At 52.6% G+C, this 18775-nt stretch overlaps 1 protein-coding gene across 3 annotated transcripts in view; it reads left to right on the top strand.

Annotated features, from left to right (window-relative positions):
* Positions 1–889: 889 nt before the first annotated feature.
* EPHB2 (EPH receptor B2) overlaps positions 890–18775 on the top strand; it is a 184400-nt gene continuing 166514 nt past the window's right edge. For 2 of the 3 annotated variants that reach the window (XM_082448782.1, XM_082448780.1), the window contains exon 1: positions 890–1102. In XM_082448782.1, coding sequence (XP_082304908.1) covers positions 1042–1102 — 61 coding nt within the window. In that variant the 5' untranslated portion in view covers positions 890–1041. The remainder of the gene's footprint in view (positions 1103–18775) is intronic. The other variant, XM_082448781.1, reaches the window with a different exon arrangement.

The following is an 18775-nucleotide window of genomic DNA, read 5'->3' as shown; positions in this document are numbered from 1 at the left end:
CCACAGCACAAAACCATGGCTGCACAGACAGGTCCATTCCATGGCGGCGGGGGTGGCTTCCCGAGACACCCCCCCATCTGCACCACCCCCAAACTGCATTGGGAACAAGATGAACAGAGAGAGAAATCCAGTGTACAGACAGAAGGGGCTACAGGGAGGGGCTGGTGGGCTCGCTCAGAACAAGGCAGGGAGGGTAGGCCTGGGGTCTGCCTGCCAGGGCCCGGCCCGCCCCTGCCAGAGTGACCCCCCCCACCCCAGGCCCCAGTGTTAGCGCCAAGGCCCACTCTCCCAGGCGGAGGCCCCAGCCCAGCCCCAGCGCCTGGGAAAGACGCCTGTTTTGTTCCCATCTCCACCCCCCCCCCCCTTTTTTTTTTTTCATTCATTGCAGTTCGGTCCCTTTCGGAGCTGCAGGGACCCGGGTGGCAGGGCTGAGGCGAGGGGGGTGGCACTCCCGGCCCTGACAGGTAGGGCCCGCCCCGCTTTGGGCAGCCCCTTCCCCCGCCCTCCCCCAGGGTCCCCTTTCCCTGCCCCTGTCAGCCGCGCCAGACGCTCTCCGGCTTTGCAGCATTCAATAAAAATTCAGAAACATTTGGGCTGAAATCGCTGCTTTATCTGGAGGAGCTACAGCGCCGGGAGAGACCACTGCTGCGCGGGGGGAGCCCTGCGCCTCAGTCGCCGTAGCGCGCGACACCTCCGCGCTCCAGCGCCCCCAAGGCCCCCGGGTGGCCCCGCGGACGCGGGAGGCTGGGGCTCCAGCAGCGCGCGCGGCCAGTTGGGGTCCCGGGCGCGTGCGGGGAGCGGCGGCCCGGCCGGGCTCCCCCCGCGCCCGCGGCTCAGGTGGGCCGCGCCCAGCGCTGGCGGAGCCCGGGTCCCCGTTCTGCCCGGGCTGGATGGCTCATTCTGCTGGCTGCGCGGTGGCGGCGGCTGTCTGTGCGCCGCGCCTCGCCGCTCCCCCCGGCCCCCCGAGCCCGGGGCGCGCGCTCCAGCCCGGGCCGCCCGGGCCCCGCGGCGCCGCGGCCCGAGGCCCCGGGAAGCGCAGCCATGGCCCTGCGGAGGCTGGGGGCCGCGCTGCTGCTGTTGCCGCTGCTCGCCGCCGTGGAAGGTGAGCGGGCGGGCGGGTGATGGGGGCGGGGAGCGGCCGGGCATGAGCGGCCGCCGGCGCCCACCTCCGCCCGGCGGCCCGCAAAGTTTGCCCCGGGGCTCGCGCCGGGCGCAGGTGGCCGCGGGGAGGTGTGTCCGGCCGCGCCGGGAGGCGCGGGCCCCACGGGCGCCCGGGAACGGCGGGCGCTGATTGACTGTGCCAGGAGGAGGCGAAGGGACCATCTTGCGGAGGCTTTGTAGCCAGCCCGGCGAGCGCCGCCCAGGGCCGGGGGCTGCCCACGCGCGCTCGCCGCCCCCGGCCCGGCCACCCCCTGCGCGCGGGCCTGGCCTTGCTCGGCACGGGGTGGAGGGGCGCCGGCCGCGGGGCCCGGCGCGCAGTTGGGGCTGGAAAGTTTGGCAGGGAGCGGAGGGAGGAAGGCACCGCGACTGGCTGGGGTGGGGGCTCCCGGTCCGCGCCCCCGGGATGGGGTCGGAGCCCCGAAGAGCGGGGACTGGCAGTGTGGAAGTGAGCGCGCCAGCACCCCGCTCTGGTGCCTGCCCATCGCCCGCGGCTTACAATGGGGTCCCCTCCCCTGGAGGACTACGGGGGGGATGGGTCCGTGGGCATCTCTTGGCTGCGCGGGGTCTCCGGGCACCCCTGCCGGCCACCGCCCCGCTGGCGGCAGAGCTCAGAGTGGCCGCTGGAGCCCCGGGAACTCTCCAGCTGCCGCCAGGGCCGGACCAGATGCTCTTGCCATGTGTTGGCCTTGGCCAGGGTCTCTGGGCCGTCTCCCCATAGCCTCGTGTGTTGGTCCCACCCGACCCTCAAGGGGTCAGGGTGGCTGCCAAGTCTCCTGAGCCAGCTTGCTTTGGAGGGAAAGTTAGTGGGGTCTGGGTGTGTCCACCAGAAATGGACGAGCCTGTAGGGCAAGAAAGGACTATGGATAATGGTTCTCATGTGTACAGCTCTTTACAGTTTTCAAACCGCTTTACAGTTTATGAAGTACTTTGCACCATATGCAAAGTACTGTGGTTTACAACGTGCTGCACAGTTGACAAGGTACTTGAAGCTTTACAAAGTGCTTTCCCACCCACAATTTTGTTGGATTCCCCAAAATAAGTCTTCCACGAAAGTCAGGTGGGTATGAGTCTTACTTCCTTCTAGTAGAAAGGGAAACCAAGGCTCAGAAAAGTCAGTGTCTCACCCTGTGGTCACTGGGTGATAAAAATAGAATGGGAATCTGAAGCCCCTGAAGCTTGTGCTCTGTTCATTTTGCTGGGTCTTCTTGTCCCTAAACAGGGTGACCTCTTCCAGGATTCTGCCACCATAGGACTGAGGAGTACCTTCATCTCGGGCCATTTGGGGATGATGTGAAGCCCCTTTCCTTCATGCAGCTCAAAAACCCCAAAAATACAAAAACAAAAAAAACCTGATCGGACCAGGCATGGAGGCTGCAGCCTCTGGAAAAGGCTCAATGGGGGATCCCGTGCTATAACTTTAGTTTCTCAGTAATGAGTGCTTTAGTGACCGCAGTTCAGGGGGTGGAGGGGTGTCCCTGGATGGCAGCCATAGTTTCTGGCACAGAGGCAGCTGTCCTCCGGCTCCTGGAGGATTTGGCGGCTGCCTGAGGTTTCCCGGAGAGGGGCCACTGGGGCACCAAGGGTGCCACGGGCCCTGGGTGTGGAGCGCAGCCCTGAGGCCCGGTGCTGGTGGGAGCTCCCTGGAATATGGCTGAGGTACCACTTATTAGCTCTGGCTTTGGGGAAATGACTCATGCGTTGGCCCGCTATACATTGGGATGTTTACAGTATTATGGGGAGCTTGGCATAAATATTGCTATTCGGATTGTAGTCAGCGGTGCTGGAGGGGAAGAAAATTGGCCCCTCTCGTGTTGGAAAAGGCCTGGGTGTGTTTTTAATTACCGTGGGGTAGATGGAAGGGCCACGTCTGTCCGGCCATGGCCCCGGGAGGCGGTGGTCGGAATCTGGTGGGCTCTGGCCAGGGCTCTCGACCCAGGGCCCTGGACCCTGGACACAGGGCTGATCGGCTGCTGATGTCACAGGAGGGCATGGCTGCTCGGACTGCCACTTGGGAGCAGGCTGGGAGGAGGGCTGTGGTCGGCACCCCAGACCTTGCTTCAGGCTCTTCCTTTGCCCCCTGGACACTAAGGAGTCTAGTCCATTAGGGGTTAAGAAGGAGCTGGCCTAATGGAGGGGGAGGTGGTGCAAGGTGGAAGTCAGAGGCCCCACTTCTCACTTGCTATGGGACCCTGGGCCAGCTCCCTTCCCTATAAGGGGCTCAGCTTCTCTGGGTCTAAAATGTTCAACCTAATCTCCTAGGATTCCATCATATGCACCCTACCTCCCTTCCCTGAGCTTCAGTTTTCTCATCTGTCAAGTGAGGGTAATCATGCCAATGATTAGGCATGTTTGTGAGATTCAGACCAGATAATGGATGGCAAAAAGTCACCTTGAAGAACTGTGTGGCCTCTGGGGGATGGAAGATGGGGATGGAAGATGGGGATGGGCAGTGCTGTTCATGACACAACCAGAAGAGACAGGATCCTCCCGGGAGCAGCACAGTCTGTAAAAGCAGATCTGAAGCTTGGAGTGATGAGAGGGCAGCCCCTGGGGCTCCCAGTACCCAGAGGCGTGTGGCCACCACTCCTGGCCCTTCCCCCTCCTCGTGCCCTGTAGTAACAAGGCTGTCCTGAGTGTTAAGGTCTAGGAAATCCCCAGCCTCTGAGAGAGGAGAGAGGGTGTGTGTAGTTTTTTTTTAGGGGGGAGGGTCCCTGTGTTAGGATGGTGAGTTTAGTATCTTCCCCAAACCATGAGACCCTCCAAAGGAAACACAAGTCTGGAGCATCTGGCATGGGCACTTGGAGAGGATGGAAGTGCCCTAGGGACATGTCCAACAGAAGACCAGCCACTAGATGGAATCCAAAAGTTGAAGTCTAGAGAAAACCGATCTCCCCTGTACATTTGTTCTCTTGGTTTCCAAATATTTATGGAGCTTGTTCTCTAGCTGGTGTGGTGCTGGCTCCTGGGGCGGGCAGGGAGATAGGGGACAAACTGATGGGGAAACAGTTGGCAAGATATAATGTGGTAAGTGTATCCCAAGTGCTGCCAGGAGGAAGTTGTGAACCACCTGGGGCAGCAGAAGCCGTTTAGGCTGGAAGCCGGTTACTTTGTCATTTATGGCTTTATTCTTTGCCTCATTTTCTTTTTCTTTTTTTTTTTAATTTTTTTAATTAATTAATTTATTTTTTTGGCTGTGTTGGGTCTTCGTTTCTGTGCGAGGGCTTTCTCTAGTTGCGGCAAGTGGAGGCCACTCTTCATCGCGGTGCGCGGGCCTCTCACTATCGCGGCCTCTCTTGTGGAGCACAGGCTCCAGACGCGCCGGCTCAGTAATTGTGGCTCACGGGCCCAGCTGCTCCGCGGCATGTGGGATCTTCCCAGACCAGGGCTCGAACCTGTGTCCCCTGCATTAGCAGGCAGACTCTCAACCACTGCGCCACCAGGGAAGCCCCGTGCCTCATTTTCTTACTTCCCATTCTCTCTGCAACAAAACTGTCAGCCACCTGTCACATTAATGAACTGTGTTCCCAAAAGTTAAGGAGGTTAACTTTGGGACTAAGAGGAGGCAAATTCTTTGCCTGGAAACAGCGTGTGTAGAGACACAGAGGCAAGATGATTGGGTACTTACTTGGGTGTATCTGAGGGAGATGGGTGTTGAGGGCAGCAAAGGGGGATGAAGCTGAGAATGGAGAGCAGGGCTCGGATGGAAGGCTGAGGAGTTTGGAATTGATGCTGAGGGCAGTGGGGAGCCATTGAACGTTCTTGAGACATTGAGGGACCTGGCCAGATTTGTTTTTGGAAAGATCACAGGCTTCAGTGTGTGGGATATTCAGGTGAGCCAGACCCCGTCCTACACAGTCAAGAAAAGGCCAGCTTGTCTCTTCCTTGCTAGACTCTGAGCTCCCTGCAGGAGCTCATCTGGCTCATTTTTGTGTCCACAGTTGTGGTAAAAAGAGCTCCATTCAAATGCCACCTCCCAGAGGCCTTCCCTGATTACCTCATCTAAAACAGGCTCAGTTCAGACACTTTCTATCCCTCCTGCTTTGTTTTACTTCAATATACCCACTGCCATCTGAAATGGTATCAGAGATGTGTTGGTTTCCTTGTTTAGTGTCCATCTTGCCCACTAGACTGTAAACTCCAGGAGGGAAGAGGTTCTCGTCTGCCATGTTTGCTACGGCAGCCCAGTGCCTTGAACTGAGCCCAGTCACATGGTGCCCAGTAACTGAAAGACATAATCCGCTAAGGAACATTGAATGAATGAATGAACGTTGAGTGAACAAATGAATGAATATATTATACTGTGTTATACAGTTACTATCCGGAGAATGATACGGAGATGGAGGAGAGAGTCATGTGGCTGGGGAGATGAAGGAAATCTTCCAGGAGGGAGACGCATAGGGATGGTGTGAGCAGGGATCCAGAATGCAGGAGAATGGGGATAATGAAGAGATCAGTTCAGCCAGAGCTAAGGATTCAAAGGGACCAGCAGCAGCTGTGTGCTAGGTAAGTCCCCCTTCTTACAGGGGTTGAGGGAGCCTGCCTGCCCCTCCCCCCTGCCATACACCTCTTGTCTCTCCCACTCCCAGCCCAGCCCTCTGCTTGGGCATTACCTATCTAAGACCCAGCGACCTTCAGTGGGATTAATTTAGAATTGGTTTTTCTTTTATGTTTATTTCTCCTGCTTCTCATTTTTAAAGGAGGCTGCTTTCATGTATTCGTCTTAGCCAGGAAATCAGGGCTTAGATTTAAAGCCCGAATTCAAAAGCAAGTTGACTTATTCATTCCTCCACCCATCTATATATTTTAAAAGAGTCACCAGGCATCTCCTTCATGTCAGGTGCTGGGTGGGAGAAGGGATTCCAGCTTTGGTGGGAAACAAGGCTAGCCAACTTCACTGACTGTGGAGTAGAGAAAAGGCACAGCCTTCTGGGCAATCAGACCTGGGTTCAAATCCCAGCACTGCATGCTGTGTGCCCTGGGCAAGGAGCTGGACACCGTGTCCTCAGGGGTTCTTGTGGACACCCACATAAAATGTCAGGCACGTGGCTATGTACAGTAGAGGCTGTTCTCAGCCCCACCAGGGCCCTCTTCCTTGGAGTGCCTGTGGGTGTGGTCAGTGACGGCTGTGTCCTAATTTGCCCCCCCTCTTTGGCATTTAGATTGTTCAGGCAACGAATCAACCCTCTGTGTCTCCCCCAGCCCATTGCACAGGCTCCTAACTGCCCCTCAGCCTTAGGATGGTGACACCGCAAGTGTGGGCAGGCCCGGAGCCCCATCTTGGCCTCCTTCTTCAGGGCCCTGTTGGGGGCAGATACTTGGTTCTTACAATGGCAGGGAACTGGGGGTGGGGGGGGCTCTCAACTGGAGTCCACAGGCCTTCTTAGTTGTGGGGCTCTGGGATAACCCTGAAATTATAATAGAATGTTGGATGTTAATGTGGATTTTCCAAGGAAAATCCTTAGCTTTCAGAAGATTCTCAAAACAGTTGTGAAAACACAAGCCTACACCCAGGCTCACAGTGGGGGGCTTGAGTCCTAGGTTGGCCCCGTGGCCCTACTGCCAGCCCCCCTGCCCTGCTGTGGCCCCAGTCCCACCCAGGGGGTTGTCCTTCCTGGTGCCTTTGGCCCCCACCACTTCATCAAGGTTTTGCATCAGCCCCAAAACCAGGATGGGGGCAGGTTCTCTGGGCAGCTATGCTGGGTACTCAGCAAGGCCCAGCGTACCAGCTTGTCATCTCTGCCTGCCCAGAGCTCACCTATGAGCTTAGGCTGGAGGTCAAACCCCTGCAGGCAGAGAGACCCCTAAAGGAAGGGGCAGATGGAGCTGGCTGGTGACAGGCCTGGGCTGGACAAGGCAGGGGGGCTGTGCTCCCTCAGAGGCTGGAGGGGTGAGACCAGGAGGGCCTCCTGGCAGAGGTGGACCTGGCCTGCACCTCTGACCGAGGCCCTGTCCCATCTCGTGGCCTGGCCTGCTTGCCTGACTTAGCTGGAGATTTGGTAGATCCAGATCGAGGCCAGGGATCTGTATTTTTAACTCACTCCCCAGGTCTTTCCATTGGGCAGGCAGATTTGCCCCCCCAGTGCCCTAAGATAAAACACACGACTCCTGGGAAAGAGGAAGAGAAGCCTCAGCAGGAAACTGGAAAAGACTGAAATGAAGTGAAATCAATCAGTTAGTGCCCACCAGCCCAGGCTGCCTGCCTGCTGGTGAACGGAGGGAGGCTTGGCTGGGGGAGGGCAGGGCAGGGAAGAATGTTTGCACACCTCTCAGGGGTGGAGTGGGCCGTTGATCGTGACAGCACCTGGAAGCTTCCTGATTGGGATCAGCTGTCTGATAAGGCTGCCTTGAAAGCATTTTAGGGTTTTAGGGCCTTTTAAAGCAGGTGCCTTCCGGAGGGTGGAGAGGGGACACCTGTCTCCCCAGTGCTCCTGTGTCACCTGGGGGGCTTGCCTAGACCACCTTAGCCTGGGCTGTGAGCTTCCTGGAGCCATCTGCAGCCCCGCTGCAGCCCCCTGGGGGTAGGGGTATCTTCAGGGAAGAGACCTTGTCTGCTCTTTGGCCTCGAGCAAGTGATGTACTCTTTGAGCCTCAGTTTCCTGATCTGTAAATGGGAGATACTGCCTGTCAGAGGCTCGTGGTGAGGGTTAAATGAGGTCCTGTATACAGTGGCCAGCAGAGCAGACTGACCCGCGGCTGTGCCAGTATTCATCAGTTGTCATTACTATGAAATGTCAGCACCCTTACTCCTTGCCAGAGTACTTGCTCCTTTCTCTGAAATCCCAGAGCCCTTTAGGCAAGCCCTGACCACTCTCTCCCTTGTTCCATAAACAGCATAGCCTGCGGGTTACAAGGATGTCTGGAGTCAGACTGTCCTTTACTTTGTGTCCTCTCGTCAGTTACTTAACCTCTCTGAGCCCTGGTTCCGCCACTTCTAAAATGGGGATAATAATAGTTCTTGAGATGGTTGTGAGGAATGAATGGGTTAATCCATGAAAGATGAAGCTGACAGACTGAATGTGTACCTCATGTGTGATGAGCACGCAGTAAATATTAACTGTGGCTATTATTTTTCAAAACCAGTGGGAAACCGGATTCAGAGTAGGGGGACGTGGGTGCTGTTTTACTAGGGGACTCTGTCTCCAGCTCTCCCACTCTTCACTTAGCCCCAGGAAAAAGCCAAAGGTTCAGAGTTAAGTTCTGAGTCTATCTAACTTTTGCTGAGTAGTTGAGAGGCCCCTCCAGCCTGCCTCTCTGGTTCCCATCCAGGTTTTCCTCAAGGGTCCATCCCCACCCCAATTCAGCCTCCCTAATCCTAGGAAAGGGACAAGATCTTCTACGGCTGTGCCCTCCTTCTTGGCCCTATCTGTGCCTGCCAGGCACCAACTTCCATACATGATAATGATAACAGCTCTTAGCTCTGCTAAGGGCATTGTATATGTCATATCATGCAGTTGCCCCAACAGCCTACGCAGTGCTTTTATAATTACGCCCATTTTACAGATGTGGAAACTGAAGCTCAGAAAGTGACTAGCCCAAGGACACATAACTAGGGAGTGGGAAGCAGGGATTCGAACCCAGGTCTGGAGGACTTTGAAGCTCATGCTCTTCACCGCCCTTCAAGTGGCCTCTGGAATGTATCTCCTGGCTCAGAGGAAATGCTTGGCTCTGGCGAGGGTCTCCAAGGCAGCCATCCAGCTCTGACTCCATCAACATCCTGAGATAATGCAAGCGGGAGGGTTCTGGAACTCACAAACCTGCCATAAAAATGCAATCTCTGTCATAATGGTCAGAATAATGTTGTTCTAACTTAGACAAATCGGGTGTTAACTCATTACATTGTAAGGGGCGCCTCCACAGAGAACTGAGGCTGTGGAACAGTCACAGGGCCATTCGTAGCTTGTATTTCTAAACCCGTTAGCTCATTGGGTTTTCACAGCAACCCAGTAAGTGGGCAGGAGCCATGGGGCCCATTTTAGAGATGAGGAAACTAAGGCCTGGGGGGATAATACGACTTGCACTAGGTCAGTGGCCAGAGAAAGCTTGAAGCCCAAGGCCAGTCTCAAGGCCCAGGGATCATCAATCCAATTTGAATTCTTAGCCAACATTTAAAAACCAAGAGAGTTTACAGAGAAATCCCGTTTCTGGCTTTGTGAAAAGTCAGACAATCTGGCTTCCCTAGGCCCACATTCCCACATGGCCACAGTTGGCTGGAGCCGAATACTGACTGCCTCTTCAGATAGAACACGTGAACATGGGGGGTAGCTCACCACCAGCTTGCGTCACACATTTGTGTTACTTGCCTGGCTCCTGTAGGGTTCAAGTTTGCCTCCTAGATCTGCCCCTGTCTCTCTTGTGATCTGGAGTAAATTGCTTCTCCTCCCCGGGCCTTAGCTACCTCCTCTCTAAAATGAGGAAGTGGGACTCAGTGGTTTTGGAGGCGCCTTCCAGCTCTGGGATTCAATGCCCAGTACCAGGCTCCAAGCAAGAGAGGGGAGAGCTGGAAAAAGGACAGGGCTCTGCCCCTGGGAAGCGTATCAGTTATCCACTGCTGCCTAATAAGCCACCCCAAAACGTACTGTCTCAAAACAACAGTGATTTAGTATTTCTCCTGGTTCAGTGGATTGGCTGGGTGAAGCTGGGCATTTATTCTGCTCCATGTGGTGTCAGCTGGGATCACTCCTGAGCTTGCACTCAGCTAGGCTGTGCCGGAAGCTCTGCCATGGCCTCACCCACACCTCTGAGGCCCTGGTAGGGAAGGCTGGAAGACCGGGTCCCCGCTCTCACTCCTCAAGATCTCTCACTGGTCAGTAGTCTACACTGAGCTTTCCCTGGCGGCTGGCTCCCAAGAGGGTAGAGCAGAAACCGTAAGACTTCTTGAGGCCTGGGCTGTAATGTCACAAAACATCACCCCTGCAGCCAAAGCAGGTCACAAAGCCATCTCAGATGCATCCCAGGCTTCCTCATCTGGTTCAGGGAGAGGGGAAATACACTGGGCTTGATTTTCTGTTCAGTCGTTAAAGGGAAGCGCCATTTCCTGCTAACGGTTTAGCACACAACATTTGCCTGTGCGTTGCCCATAATCTTCAGCACGTCTTTGGAGGTGATGCTCAGTGCCCCCCCCCCACCTGCCCACTTCACCATGTGCACACATCTCCTTGTGCTCTGGGCCAACCTGTGGTCCAGACTTAGCTGTAGGCCCCCTTAACGGGAGGCGGCTTTGTGTTTAGTGACGGCAGGTATAGTTGGTGGCCACATGGGAGACAGTCTACCACCGGGACCGAGAGGGCAGGGACTCTCCACTTCACCTCATCCCCTGCTCTGCCCAAGGCCTGGTGCATGATAGGCGCTAAAGAGATGTTTGTGCAGTAAAGGAACCTACAAATTAATTACAAATAATAACCCAAGTCATAGCTATTCAAGACCAGGCATGAGGAAGAGGCCCTGGCCTGGGGGGATTGAATTTGGAGGATGGGACCAAGGTGCCCTTGTGGCTTGGAGCAGGTCACATCGCCCCTCTGGGCCTCAGTTTTCTCCTTGGTAAATAGGGGATCATGATTTAACCACCTCAGAAGGCTGTGCCAGGGAGCAGCTGTGTTCTTCATTCAACCGTAAAAGAACCTGTAATGATGTGACTGTGGTTTGTCACTCCCGCCTTGGCCAGGGGCCACTGTAGGAGCAGGGAAGCACTGGAGGAAATCCGAATGTCTAAAGGCATTGGTTGGCCAGTTGCTATCAAACCTAAGTCTGGACTACAGGTTGGCTGAGAGCACGTGGAGATGTGTGCACATGGTGAAGTAAGTGGGTGGGGACATAGCTCTGAGCAGTGCCTTCAAAGATGTGTTGAAGACCATGGGCAACACATAGGCAAATTTTATTGTCAAACCATTAAGCAGAAAACAGGGCTTCTGTTTGCTGACTGAACACAAATCAAGCCTACACAGATAATATATTTTGTTCACTTTTCTTTTTAATTGTATGTGGGGAAGGGGCATTTTATTTTTTTTAATATTTATTTTATTTATTTTGGCTGCGCCACATCTTAGTTGCAGCATGCGGGATCTTTAGTTGCGGCACACGGGATCTTTAGGTGTGGCACGCGGACTCTTAGTTGAGGCATGCATGCAGGATCTAGTTCCCTGACCAGGGATCGAACCTGGGCCCCCTGCATTGGGAGCGTAGAGTCTTACCCACTGGACCACCAGAGAAGTCCCTACACAGATAATATAGACACATAATAAATCGTAAGAGTCCTTCTGATACACCTTAGTCTTTTATTTTTAGAAACACTAAAAATATGTTTGGGTATGTTTCTTGTTTGCACAAGGGGAGCTGAATTATTATTTGGGGTCTAGTTTTGTTACCCAAAGTCTAAGTCTCATTCTTTTAGTAAGTGAGTTAAGCCTGCTCGTGTTTTTTGTTTTTTTTACATAAATTTATTTATTTTATTTTTGGCTGCGTTGGGTCTTCGTTGCTGTGCATGGGCTTTTCTCTAGTTGCAATGAGCGGGGGCTACTCTTCATTGCGGTGCGCGGGCTTCGCACTGCGGTGGCTTCTCTTGTTGTGGAGCATGGGCTCTAGGTGCGCGGGCTCAGTAGCTGTGGCTCACGGGCTCTAGGGCGCAGGCTCAGTAGTTGTGGCACGCGAGCTTAGTTGATCCGCGGCATGTGGGATCTTCCTGGACCAGGGCTCGAACCCGTGTCCCCTGCATTGGCAGGCGGATTCTTAACCACTGCACCACCAGGGAAGCCCCTGCTCATGTTTATTGATGTAACTGATATGTTTGGTCTCAACTCTGTTGTGATATTTTATAATATTGTGTATTTTATTTGCTGTGCTTCTTTTTCTACAAGATGTGAATTCTCTACTCTGGTTTATTAAATATGTTTGGTATTTAGGAAGGTTTTTGGTTTTGTTCTGGTGGTAACCTTTGTACTTATGCCTTCTTTCTTCTGCAGTGTCTAACCTGCTCTTACAGCATCCAGTGTGTTCCTTCTCTCTAGAATTTCCATTTGTGTCTTTTTTATATCTTTCTTGTCTCTACTGAACAGATTCAGTCTTTTCCTTCTTAAACATATTAAACAGTTATATTAAAATAAATAAATAAACAAATAAGTAAATAAATCCAAAGAGTCCTGGCCGGAGACCCCAGACTCGCAAGCTGTCCGGGTTGTGAATGAGTGAGGTGATCTGGGCATTCAACAAACAGCAGTGCCCCTGGGAGAGCACGTCTTGTCTAAAGAAGGCAGGTGTTACCCACTCTTGACCGTGTTGCTGTGCCGGGATTGGGGCTCAATTTTGCCAGATCTTCTGGTTTGCAAAATTCTTTTTTTTTTTTTAATTAATTAATTTATTTTATTTTATTTTTTTGGCTATGTTGGGTCTTCATTGCTGCACGCGGGCTTTTCTCTAGTTGCGGCGAGCGGGGGCTACTTTTTGTTGCGGTGCGTGGGCTTCTCATTGTGGTGGCTTCTCTTGTTGCAGAGCCAGGCTCTAGTTGTGCAGGCTTCAGTAGTTGTAGCTCACGGGCTCAGTAGTTGTGGCTCGAGGGCTCTAGAGCACAGGCGCAGTAGTTTTGGCGCACGGGCTTAGTTGCTCTGTGGCATGTGGGATCTTCCCGGACCAGGGCTCGAACCCGTGTCCCCTGCATTGGCAGGCGGTTCTTAACCACTGTGCCACCAGGGAAGCCCTGGTTTGCAAAATTCTGACGTTTATGGAAAAACTGGTTTTTAAATGTTTGCTCGATTTATTCTAAAATATAGTCCTAGCCAAACCAGTTCATGTTTGCTGGCTGGATTTGGCTCCCTGGCTGGCAGTTTACAAGCTCTAGTTGAGGTGTTGGGGGGAGAGAAGTAGCAAGGGTGTTGTTACCTCCATTTTACAGATGGAGAATTTGAGGTTCAGAGAGCTGAAGTGACTTGCCTAAGGTCAGTGAAGGTGTCAGAATGCTGGTAGGCAGTGAAGGTGTCGGAAATGCCTCATAACCTTGGACTGGGGAGTCTTTTTTCCTGGAATTTCCCTCCATGGTTTCTGTTTCCCACCTTCCAGAACAATCCAGGCGCAGAAGACCCTTCTTGCAGGCATCTGCCATGTTTGAAGGCAGAGAGCATGTCTTGCTTCAGTTTCTTCTTTGAGGGCAGAGTTGGTGGAATGGAAGGTTCGTGGTCTTGGAGTAGAACCATGCCAGGTTGGACCTCTGGCTCTGATACTTACAAACAGCCTGACCTTGGCCCTTTTAACTTACCTCTTTGCGCCTCAGTTTCTTCCATGGTAAAATGGGGTTAGGAAAGCTTCTTAGAAGAGGTGACTTCTAAGATGCTTAATAAGGAAGAGCCAGGCGAAGAAGTGGCAAGGCAGGCATTCCAGGCAATGGGACATCAGCAAAGATCCGAATGAGAGGCCCATGAGTGTGTGTGATGTATTTGGGGAGCTGGAAAGGGTCCTGTGTGGCTGAGAATGGGGCATGCCAAGCATCGGGGCGGGGTACAAGCTGCCTGGTCCCAGCAGGGAGAGAGTGTGGGGTCAACATTCCCATTATGGCGACGACATATGTCCACAGCACCAACTTGTCACTTGGCCTGAGTCCATGGGAAGCCGGAAGGACAAAAAGCATCTGAAATGTGTAAGTGGGGAGAAAGCGGCTTAGCGCACAGTGGGATGCGTCCGCCTGAATGGGGCTTCTCCACCTCTCACGGGGAGGCAGAGCCTGGGAACAGCCCCGGCCAGAGCCCGTGGGGCCTTTCTGGAACCCACGAAAGGCTGTGGCCCAGGGAGTCTGTTCGAGTTGGGGCCCCGGCCGGTACGTCCTCTCGCCTGTCCCCGTCAGTGTCAGCTGTCACTCCCCACGGCCTCAGATGGCAGCTCCTGCGGCTCTCGGGAGAACAGTCGAAAGTGCTCCTGAGATGCCAAGGAGGCCCTGATGCTGGGTGTCCCCGAGCCGCCCGGAAGCCCAGCCACGCCAGCAAAGTTCAGGACTCCCTTCTGACTGGCCCCTTCTGGAGTTGAAAGGGTTCCGATGAGGCCGGGCCCCTTGGTGTGGGTCCAGGGACATAGGCAAGGCAGGAGACGGCTGGGGCAAGATCCTGGACTTTGGAGACAGTCAGACTGTTTAAATCCTGGCTTCTCCATGTACCAGCTGTGTCACCTTGGGTAGGTTATTTCCTCCTTGGCCTTAGTTTCTCATCTGGAAAATGAGGATAATATCACAGATAAAAGAGATAATGTATGAAAAGCAGGTGTTTACCCAACCTCTCCTAGCCTGAGTTTCTCAGTGGTTTAGTGATTAATAAGAGTAGTGGTAATAATAACAGTAGCAACTAGCACTTATTGAGGGCTTGCTAGAGACCAGGAACTGGATTTAGTGTTATTATTGCCTGCATCCTATAGATGAAAAAATTAAGGCTTAGAGAAAGTAAATAATTTGCCCACCATCATTCAGCCAGTAATGGTGGAGCTGGAATCTAAATTCAGGCAGCCTGGGCTTCCCTGGTGGCGCAGTGGTTAAGAATCCGCCTGCCAATGCAAGGGACAAGGGTTCGAGCCCTGGTCCGGGAAGATCCCACATGCCGCGGAGCAACTAAGCCCGTGAGCCACGACTACTGAGCCTGCTCTCTAGAGCCCACCAGCCACAACTACTGAAGCCCGCGCGCCTAGAGCCCGTGCTCCACAACAAGAGAAGCCACCACAATGAGAAGCCCGCGCACTGCAATGAAGAGTAGCCCCTGCTTGCTGCAACTAGAGAAAGCCCGTGCACAGCAACAAAGACCCAACGCAGCCAAAAATAAATTTTAAAAAATAAATAAGTTAAAAAATAATAATAATAAATAAATAAATTCAGGCAGCCTGACTTCAGGATAGATTGACAAAGAGCTGATTTCTTTTCTTTCCTTCTTATTTTTTTTTCTTTTGGCTGCGCTGGGTCTTCGTTGCTGTGCGCGGGCTTTCTCTAGTTGTGGCGAGTAGGGGCTACTCTTCGTTGCGGTGCGCGGGCTTCTCGTTGCGGAGCACGGGCTCTAGGCACGTGGGCTTCAGTAGTTGTGGCGCGTGGGCTTCAGTAGTTGTGGCTCACGGGCTTCAGTAGTTGTGGCTCCCGGGCTCTAGAGCACAGGCTCAGTAGTTGTGGCGCATAGGCTCAGTTGCTCCGCTGCATGTGGGATCTTCCCCGACCAGGGATCGAACCCGTGTCCCCTGCATTGGCAGGCAGATTCTTAACCACTGTGCCACCAGAGAAGTCCCTCTTTTCTTCTTCTTTTTAGTATTTAAAACATACAGAAAAATTTTAAGTAAAGTAAACACCCATATATCCTTCACCTAGATTCAACAATTGTGACCATTTTGCCACATTTGCATCCCTCTTTGTATGGGTGTACGTGTATATTTTTTTCTGAACCATTTGAACATAAATTGCTGACATGGACAAAGAACTAATTTTGACTGAGAACTGATCCATGTATGTCTAAGATCACTTTGCCTGGCACACAGGAGGACTTGAATATTGGCAGCAGTTAGGAAGAATAGAATACCTATAGCTGACCACGGAATCCCCCTGTTTTACCTTATTCAGTGCTCGATGTGGCCTAGGAGGGAGCTGTTAGCTGTGTCTTCATTTTCAGAAGAAGGAAGAAAGACTCAAAGGTTAAGTAACTTACAGCAAAATGTGAGGTTGGGATTTACACCTGTGTCTACTTGACAGCAAAGCCTGTCCCACAAAACTTTGGGGGCCCACTTTTCTCCCCATCAGGTTTACCCCTATTGTAGCCACCAGAGCACAAGCCAGGGCAGCATGTGGCAACTTTGCTCCCAGCTATAGTTGGACATGGCCCTTTCTCTCTGGGAATTGAGGGGGAATTATAGAGGCAGATGGACTTGGAAAAATTGGGGGCTGGCCCAGGGTTCACAGTTGATCAAGTGGTTATGAGGACTCAGGCCTTGGGACTTCTAGAATACACCATGCTGTTTTATATTGCCCCCTTGCCTGGGTACCCGTCTCACCTTCTTCCTCTGGCTAATTCTTGCTGCATATTAAGACCAAGTTTGAGTGTCTCCTATTTGAAGCCTGCCCTGACCTCTCTGATCCCTCCCGCTTCTATGTGTAGTGTTGGACTGTCCTTGGTGACTTCTGTGTTCTTGGTGGCACTTTGTATGTACCTGTTTTATATTGCCTAGGTTAGATCATACTGGATACTGTGTCAACATGTCTGGTTTCCCCCCAACCATACTGGGAGATCCTCAATCATACTGGTTGAATAGAGTACAGTTGGAGAACTAAATAGCTGAGCAGTTGGATGGGAGCTTGAGTGATTGATGGCTGGCTGGATAGAGAATGAGTGCATGGATTGGATGGTTGGATGAATGATGGGCAGGTTGATAGATGGATAAATGGATAGAGAGAGAGAGAAAAGGATGATTTGATGGAGATTGCATGGATTGGATGGATGGAGGGATGGTTGGATGGTTGAATGGGTGGAGGGATCATTGGATGGATGGATGGATAAGGGCAAAATGGTTGCATGTTTTAGATAGTTAGGTGGTTGGATAAATGGATGGAAGAATGAACAAACACAAAAAACCAGAGTCCATTTCTCCCCCTCAGATTCCCTTTGGCATCTAGACTGTGATATTTCCTTATTCTCCACTTTCTGGACTTAGAAAGAGCTGGCAAACAGCACACTCCCCAGGTTTGGAGAAACCTTCGGAGCCATTGACTGTGGTTTTGCCAAAGTTGCTGCACTGGGGAGTTCCAGAAAAGTTGGCCCCCAAAGTGAATTTCTGTAAAGTAAATCCTATTTTCCCATTGACTTGTTTCACAGTTTTGGAGCTGTGTTCCTGCTGTTAGGAGCTGGTACTCTCAGAGGCTGGTGACAGGTGGGGGAAGAGCTTGAACTCCCGGGGGCATCAGCTGCCCTGAGCTTCCACTCACTCAACCTTGAGAGCAGCCTGATGCTGGCCAGGAGCACAGGAGCTTGGAGCCAGGGGAACAGATTTGGCATCTGGTCCCAGAAGCCTCAGCTTCCAGTAGGATGCTCTGCTGCTAGGCTTCTGGGGTAGCACACTCAGTCTCCTCCAGGCTTATCTGTTTCCATTCATCTGTCCATACATCCTTCCTTCTTTCCCATAATCCTAGCTTCCTTCCTTCTCTCCATTCATCCATCCTTTCATTCTGTCTATCCATTCAACCATCATTTATGAAAGCCTCCAGGATGCTGGGGGACATAGAGGGGAATGAATCAGAATTGACTTTCTCATGTTAAAGAGTTATATCCCAGCAGAGGGACGGGCGATGTCTCCTTCCTCTTCCTTGTTTTCCATCTCTTTCCCTTCCCCTTCTCTTCTCTTTCTCCTATTTCTCTTCCATTATCAACATCATCATCATAGCAGCCTCTCACCATTGAGTCTCTATTAAGCGCTAGGTACCATACTAGCCGCTTTTCTGACACTTTCTCATTTATTCCCCTCAATAACCCTGCATCATAGTTATTATCACTGATTTTGCCAATAAAAAAGCAGGTTCAGAGATGTTTGGTGAAGTGATAAATACTTGGGTGTAATGGAATTTGTTGAGTGCAAAGGGGAAATGTCTTCCAGCCTGGGCTGGTGGAAGACATATTTAGCCCAGTAGGATTTTTGACCCATGGTAAATGGAATGGAGGGCATTCTTAGCAGAGGGGACAGCTTGAGCAAAGGCCAAGAGGCTGGAGAGAGGCGGGTTTGTAGAAGCCACAGTGAATGAAACTGTGTGAAAGAAAGAAAAGGGAGATGAGGCTGGGGGGGAAGGTTTGAGCCAGGTAAGAGAGGCCTTGAGTAACAAGGCCTCTCTTGTGTTTGAACTTGATGCTGGAGGCAGTAGGGAGCCATGGAAGGAAATTAGAAGCAGGGAAGGGTTCAGGAAGATGGCCATGGGGGCTGGTGTGGGGAGAGGATCCAGAGCGGGGAGGGGCAGGCTGGGAGGGGTGTATGTGGTCTGGCCCGGATTAAACCAGACCCTGGGTGCAAGCTAATCCTGCCCAGCCAGCTCCTCTGGTCATGGGAGGGGCCAGGATGTAGGAAACATACTGGGAGGGGGGCCAGAATGGTGGGGACCATGGCAGAGTGAACATGTCAGGGAGGGCAGCTGCCTGGCCCCTTGCTCCCCTCCTGGAAGCCCTCCAGCTTCTCCAGAGAGCTCCTGGGAGCCTGTCCCACCCCACCCACTTCACCTCTTGGTGCCAGGGAAAGGTTGTGGACACCTTGCTGGGGCTCAGCAGTTCCACAGAGCCTAGCCAACCCAGGCAGCACACCAGGAACCATCCCAGAATGCAAAATACTAGAGCCAGACATGTGGGGAAACTGAGGCCCAGAAGGGGACAGCACCTGCCTGAGGTCACACAGGGCCGGTTGCAGGCCTGGAACTAGGTCTGCACCTGTGAAAAATCTTTCCAAAGGAGATAAAACCTTTAAAACCAGTGGCTCCCTTTTCTAGCTGTAGAGACTTGGATAAATTATTTAACATCTGCCTCTAGCCCTTTTGAGAATAAGATGGGATAAAAATAAATAATGGGCGTCTAAAAAATGACTTAACCATTCTGACTTGCAGCTTGCCCTTCTGTAAAATGGCAGTAATAGTAACGACAAAAACAAA

This window comes from Balaenoptera physalus, assembly GCF_965194825.1.
Source record: "Balaenoptera physalus genome assembly, chromosome: 1".
Classification (NCBI taxonomy): domain Eukaryota; kingdom Metazoa; phylum Chordata; class Mammalia; order Artiodactyla; family Balaenopteridae; genus Balaenoptera; species Balaenoptera physalus.
The sequence above is the reverse complement of the archived record's forward strand: the minus strand, read 5'-3'. Positions and strand labels throughout refer to the sequence as shown.